This window comes from Balaenoptera ricei, chromosome 20, assembly GCF_028023285.1.
Source record: "Balaenoptera ricei isolate mBalRic1 chromosome 20, mBalRic1.hap2, whole genome shotgun sequence".
Taxonomy (NCBI): Eukaryota; Metazoa; Chordata; class Mammalia; order Artiodactyla; family Balaenopteridae; genus Balaenoptera; species Balaenoptera ricei.
In genome coordinates, this window is record NC_082658.1 from 55,304,718 (window position 1) to 55,310,921 (window position 6,204).

The 6,204-nt window shown below is 55.8% G+C and overlaps 1 protein-coding gene across 1 annotated transcript; it reads right to left on the reverse strand.

Moving 5' to 3' along the window:
- Positions 1 to 3,147: 3,147 nt before the first annotated feature.
- LOC132354579 (uncharacterized protein SPEM3-like) lies at positions 3,148 to 4,388 on the reverse strand. Its single transcript, XM_059906441.1, has 3 exons — positions 4,385 to 4,388; positions 4,045 to 4,191; positions 3,148 to 3,926 (listed from the first exon to the last, which is right to left on the reverse strand). Exons 1-3 carry the CDS (start codon positions 4,386 to 4,388, stop codon positions 3,241 to 3,243), a joined length of 837 nt encoding a protein of 278 aa, XP_059762424.1. The 3' UTR covers positions 3,148 to 3,240.
- Between the last annotated feature and the right edge of the window lie 1,816 nt (positions 4,389 to 6,204).

The window sequence follows — 6,204 nt, forward strand, 5'->3', positions numbered from 1 at the left end:
AGGTCAACCGCACAAACACTCCTTGGGGTTAAAACAGAGGCCTAATAGGATGGATCTGAATAGCAAACAATAATAATGAGGGACATACACTAGGGCATGCGGAGAAATAGGGGACTCCACATCTCACTTGGGAGTAGAGGAGCCCTGGTCATTTAAATCTAGAAGGGTTCTTGCATGCAATTATAACTTCATTTTAGAGGTGAGACTGCAAGCCTAGAAAGGTTGCACATGACTTGTCCAAGGTCAGAGCTGAGCCAGAGAGGTGTTGGAAATGGGCTCTCCCGCTGGGACGTATCTCCTTGGAATCGGTGGTGGTGATGTTAGACAAGAACACACCGATAGTGTGCCTGTAGTGACCCAGGGATGGACATCTGACTCAGGGAAGGGACATATTAGTGTTGCCCACCTCAGACACACAAGTGGTGGCAGGGAAAACACTTTGCAATCTCGCAGCTTATGTGTGTATACAGAAGAGTTATCAGGACTGAAAATCAAGTCCAGAGGAAACTCCAGCTGGGCTAGGGCAGGGCAATGAGAAATTATGAGGGGAAGGAAATTGCTCTCAGCGGCCAGTGCTATCATGGACACAGCTTAAGTCCAGGCTGAAACTAGGAGCCAGAATAATAGGACAGAAAGATAGGACACCAGAGACACGCTCACAGATTAGACCAATGCATGCTGGACCAGGAATTCTTACATTCCTTTTTCCCAGGGGTCTGTCTCCACAGTGAACTAGGCCTAAGTCCATGGGCAAGAAAATTAAGTGGAGACACCTCGAGAAAATTAGAGGCCTATGAAGGAGGGCACCGTCAGAATCCAAGGCTCAATTTGGGGAGCCTAAAACACAAGGTTTCCTAGTCACTGACCAAGAGAGGTCTTCTCCCTCAGTAACCACGAGCCCCAAACACAGCCCAGAACGGGGGAGGCAAGTTTGCATACCTCTGGTCGTGACCCAAGAGACCAGATCAGGAAAACTGAAGCCTGGGCTCTTTCTCACAGTCTGGGGAAATCAGGCGTTGGGTGTCCATGCCTACATCTTACCTCCTCCCCAGAGGGTGGCTTCTGAGCCACCCCAGAAAGAACTAAGTTCTCTGGGCTCTGGGGGAGCTTTAAGATGCTGGGGGTGGGTGACAGGGAAAGGAAAATTGCTCTAAACTCTAAAGCACTGCTCTCCAATAGCATTTTCCATGATGATGGAAACGTTCTAAATCTGTGCCGTCCAATACAGTATCCGCTAGCTCCATGTGACTACTGAGCACTTAGAAGATCATGACACTGAGGAACAGAATTTTTTTCTTTTTTGGCCAAGCCATGAAGCTTGCAGGGTCTGAGTTCCCCGACCAGGGATTGAACCCCGGCCACAGCAGTGAAAGCGCCAAGTCCCAACAACTGGACCACCAGGGAACAGAATTGGACGCCAGGGAAATTCTGTTCCCTGAGGAAGAGAATTTTTAACTTTTTAACTTAATTTTTAACAGAATTACTTTTCCTTAATTGTAACTAATTTATATTCTAATAGGCATATTTGGCTAGTGGCTACTGTAATTGACAATGCAGCTCTAGGGCCTTGGGGATAACGGATTTAGCTAGACAGCGATGGAGGGAAAGCAGGGATAGTTTAGGTCCTCATCAGGCCCTGTGGGATGGGGCTGGGGTGGATGTCCTCACACAACCACAGAACACTTCTCTTGTCTCTTTATTCCTCATGCATATCTGTCCCCTGATATCCCCACTCCTTGATGGTCTCCGGTGAGGTGCTGGATGTCTCTCGGTGAAGGCGCCTGGGAGACAGAGCTTCGCATTTGTCCCTGCCCGCTCTGAACGGTCTCTGGCGGGCGTCAAAGACCCCATGCCCTAGCCGGGTGCCTGACCCAGGACAGTAGGGCTTCCAGCTGGTCTTGGGAGGCGTAGACATCTGGCGATAGTTCTGGCAGGCTGGAGGAACTGTATCCATGGGGTGGCACACCCAGTCTTGGCCGCCTGCTCGCCGGGAGGATGATTGCAGCTCAATCAGCACAGATACCTCTGAGAAGGTTTGAATGTCATTGTAGGTCACCTGAGCCTTGGGAGAGCAGGAGTTCTGACTGGGTGGGACAGAAGTCCCTGGTATGTGCTGCCCTGCATCCTCCTTTCGAGGACCTGCCTCAGATCTAAATAACTTTCGGGTCTGATGTGGGCCCAAAGCTTGGACAGAGTCAGTTCCTAGAGGGTTCTTGTGGAGGCCTGGATTTGGGGTAAGGCCTGGTTTTTTGGAAACTCTACAGTCTTTTAAAGGTCCTAGGGTACTTTGGAGGACACAGCCTTGGTTGAGGCCTAGACTCTCACGAAGTTCAGGGGATTGGGGCTGATTTGGGGTTTGGGACGTCGTGGATAACTGGGGAGGGATGGGGCCCTGGGAAGAGAGGACAGACGGAGGAGACTTGGAGGTTGGGGGAAAGGTGGGGGGTTGTATTAAGGCGGAGGGCTTCTGGTGGTTGCTGTGTTGATGAAGGACAAAGGATCTGGGAGAAACAAGAGGCAGAGAAAGAGTGCATGGTGGAGGCATGGCGCATGGTGAGCTCTGGGCACTGGTTGGAGAATGGAAGCAAGGTTGAGAAGGTGCAGCATCCTTGGAGTACACCAGGAATTTGGGGTAGACTGGAGCCTGGGGGTCCGTGTTTCTCTTCTCAGAACTGCAAGGATGGAAGCTGCAGTAAGGGAAGGTCTTGGACTGCACAAATTTGTCTTTGGCATCATTTGAGATCTTCCATTCCATATTCCCCAACTCCAGGTAACCCAGTATGGATCCAGTGGAGGGCTTGGCACTGTCCCCACTACATTGCTTCAGTGTTTGCTCAGCTGTACCAGAGCTCACCAGACCATGCCCCTCTTGGGGCCTGGAGACGGTATCCAAGTCCTTTCTGGAGTACCCAGAGTTCTGAGGGGGACACACATGGACCACGTTCTGCTTTACCCTGCGGGCATTGTAGACCACCTGGCCGGAGGAGAGGCCTTGGCTGAAGGCAGACAAGGTAGAGGGAATAGAAGCTAGGGTGGGGGTAGGGGTGGTGGAAGGGACTGGAGTGGTCGTCAGGGCCATGACCAGCACTGGGACAGAGGTTGTGGCAGAGATCGGGACAGGGGCTGGTGTAGGGGCTAGGGCAGGAGTAGTAGCAGGGGCAGAAGTTGGGGGAGGAACTGGGGCCGAAGGTGGGGGAGGGACCAGAGTGTTGGCATGGGTATAGATCAGATGAGCATGGGTCAGGGTGCCGACAGAAGTGTGGCCCAGGGACTGGGCTGAGGCATTTGAGGGGCCCTGGGCTTGGGCCTGGGCTGGGGTATGGGCTGAGGTATGCTCAGGGCCATGGACCTGGGCAGGGCTGCGCTCGGGGTGAGGGCTGGGCAGGGGGTCTGGGCCTGGGGGCGGGTGTGCTCAGGGGGGTGGGCTGAGGAGAAGGTCTGGGCCTTGGCAGGAGCATGCGCAGGGGGCTGAACTGGGGGGCGGGTTTGGGCCCGGGCTGGGGCCTGGGCTGGGTCATAGTCTGGGGTCTTCGTCTTGCTCTCTTGGGGCAGGCGGAGTGGAAGCACATCCACCTTGCTCATCCTGCGGAGCTTGGAAGATGTCTCTTGCCTGTAGCAAAAGGTGGCTCGGGACGTTAAGGCTGTGACCGGAGGGGCCTCGCCAGCGCCCACTACCCCCTCCTTCCACAGTCCCCGTGGAGCCTCCATGGGAGCCCCAGCCCGTCCACACTGAGGCGGCCTCCAGCAGCACCCAGAAGCCTTCTCATGTTTTGTGACTGGTATCCACGAGTCAAGGTGGTTTGGGTGCCCGAGCAGGAAGCTTGGGCGATGGCGGAAGCGGGAAGGAACTCTTGAGCACAGGTTCTTGGGATCCACGGAGCAGCGCACGCACATGCGATGGCTGCCTACACAGCTGGCTTGCTTGTCTGCGGGGAAAGGCGAGATGGGACAGGGCCTGGGTTCCTGAGGGGCTGAGAATCGAGGCAGGGATAGAAGAAAGGGGACAGGCCCACATCCCCTGAGCCCACGCTGGCGCCCACTCACCTTTGGGGAAAATATGATTGAAAAGTGTCCACAAGGAGCTCTTCAAATGCCTCCAGATCTGAGGGAAGCAGGGGAGAGGGGAGGCCGGGAGCAGGGTGAGCCCTGAAATCCAACCCTTGTCCGGCCACACCCCAGCAGCCCTCCCACCTCAGCCCCTTCAAGACCCCAGGGCTCCCCCAACCCCGCTTCCCAGATCCTGCCCTGACCAGAGTCACCACCTTGATCCCCACGTTGAGCAAGATGAAGCTGCCCAGGATCAGAAGAATTGAGTCTCCTAGGTCCTGGCATTTCCTGGGGTTGGTGCCAGAGCACGGCTGGGCTCGGTAGTGGGTTTGCTCACCCATGGCCGTGGGTCCCAGGACTGCCTGGGCCCCCCGGCCTCCACATAGTCACTGGGAGCCAGACTCCTCTGGTGGGGGAGGGGGAGAAGGACTGGGTCATAATGGGGCAGGTGGTGGGGTCACAATGAGGGAGGAGGAGGAAAAGGAGGGCCCAGGGTGGCATTCCCTGGTAACCAGGTAATCAGGTAAGCTGAGCCTGGACAGTCAAACAGGGCCCGGAGGCCGGCACACCTCCCCTCGAGCGGTCAATCATTCGCTCACCGCCCGCTGACTCACTTGTTCAAATGACACATTCCATCTCTTGGCCCCTCCTGAGACTAGGAGGACCTTGGCCTCAGAGCCCTGGGGAAGGCCTGGCTGGAGTCCAGAGCCTCAGCCTTCTTCATGCCCTTCACTGGGCGTGGAGCTGGACCTGCCCAGATGTGGAACCTCCCAGTTTGGAAGCAGCTTCTTGTATGAGGCTCTCTGGGGACAGGGACAGCTGAGACACAGAGGAGGTGCCCAGAGACCAGTGGTTTGGAGTCTGCAGCTGCAGATCTCCTTAGTGCATGGTATAGGACCAGGAGGGGCTTGCTGGCAGGACTGTGGCCACTAAACCAAGGGGACCCTCAGGCCAAGAAGAGGACACTGGCTTCTTATTGCAGGAAGCCAAGGGCAGGGACCCAGGCTGGCAGAAGGAGTGGCGCTTCCAAGCCACAGACCACCAATGTTTCCTGGACTCTGGCGCTCTTTATTCCTCTCTCCATGCCCTGCCGCCCCCCGCCCCCGCCCCCGTTTGCTGCTGGTCAGTTCATTTTCCCAGTCTGGCGCCCGTGCAGAGGGGGCCTCGAGGCCGAGGTGGAAGGCGGCAGCGAGTTGGCCCGCGCTCGGCTCTCCTGCACTTGCCGCTTCAGCTCCAGGCTGTCATACACCTGGTAGCTGGCATTGCCCCCCGGGTCCTGGCTGAGTGGCATGAAGGTGGGCCGGGGCGGAAGGTGCTCGGTAGCCTGGACGTCGGGCAGGGGCTGGGAGGAGCGGACGAGCAGGGCTGAGCTGGGAGCCGGGGCCCGCCGGTACGAGGCCTCGGCCAGCACAGTGAGGGAGGCGGAGGTGGTCAGAGGGCGCCGCACGGGCAGCATCTCGACCCATTCGGCCGCCCGGCGCCGAACTCCTTGGGGTTAGAACAGAGGCCTAATAGGATGGATCTGAATAGCAAACAATAATGAGGGACATACACTAGGGCATGCGGAGAAATAGGGGACTCCACATCTCACTTGGGAGTAGAGGAGCCCTGGTCATTTAAATCTAGAAGCGTTCTTGCATGCAATTATAACTTCATTTTAGAGGTGAGACTGCAAGCCTAGAAAGGTTGCACATGACTTGTCCAAGGTCAGAGCTGAGCCAGAGAGGTGTTGGAAATGGGCTCTCCTGCTGGGACGTATCTCCTTGGAATCGGTGGTGGTAATGTTAGACAAGAACACACCGATAGTGTGCCTGTAGTGACCCAGGGATGGACATCTGACTCAGGGAAGGGACATATTAGTGTTGCCCACCTCAGACACACAAGTGGTGGCAGGGAAAACACTTTGCAATCTCGCAGCTTATGTGTGTATACAGAAGAGTTATCAGGACTGAAAATCAAGTCCAGAGGAAACTCCAGCTGGGCTAGGGCAGGGCAATGAGAAATTATGAGGGGAAGGAAATTGCTCTCAGCGGCCAGTGCTATCATGGACACAGCTTAAGTCCAGGCTGAAACTAGGAGCCAGAATAATAGGACAGAAAGATAGGACACCAGAGATACGCTCACAGATTAGACCAATGCATGCTGGACCAGGAATTC

Bases quoted from the DNA above. Each gene is read 5' to 3' on its own strand.
- LOC132354579 (XM_059906441.1), bottom strand. The intron at 3,927-4,044 runs GTGAGTGGGCGC...CTTTCCCCGCAG, and splicing joins CAATCATATTTTCCCCAAAG to ACAAGCAAGCCAGCTGTGTA.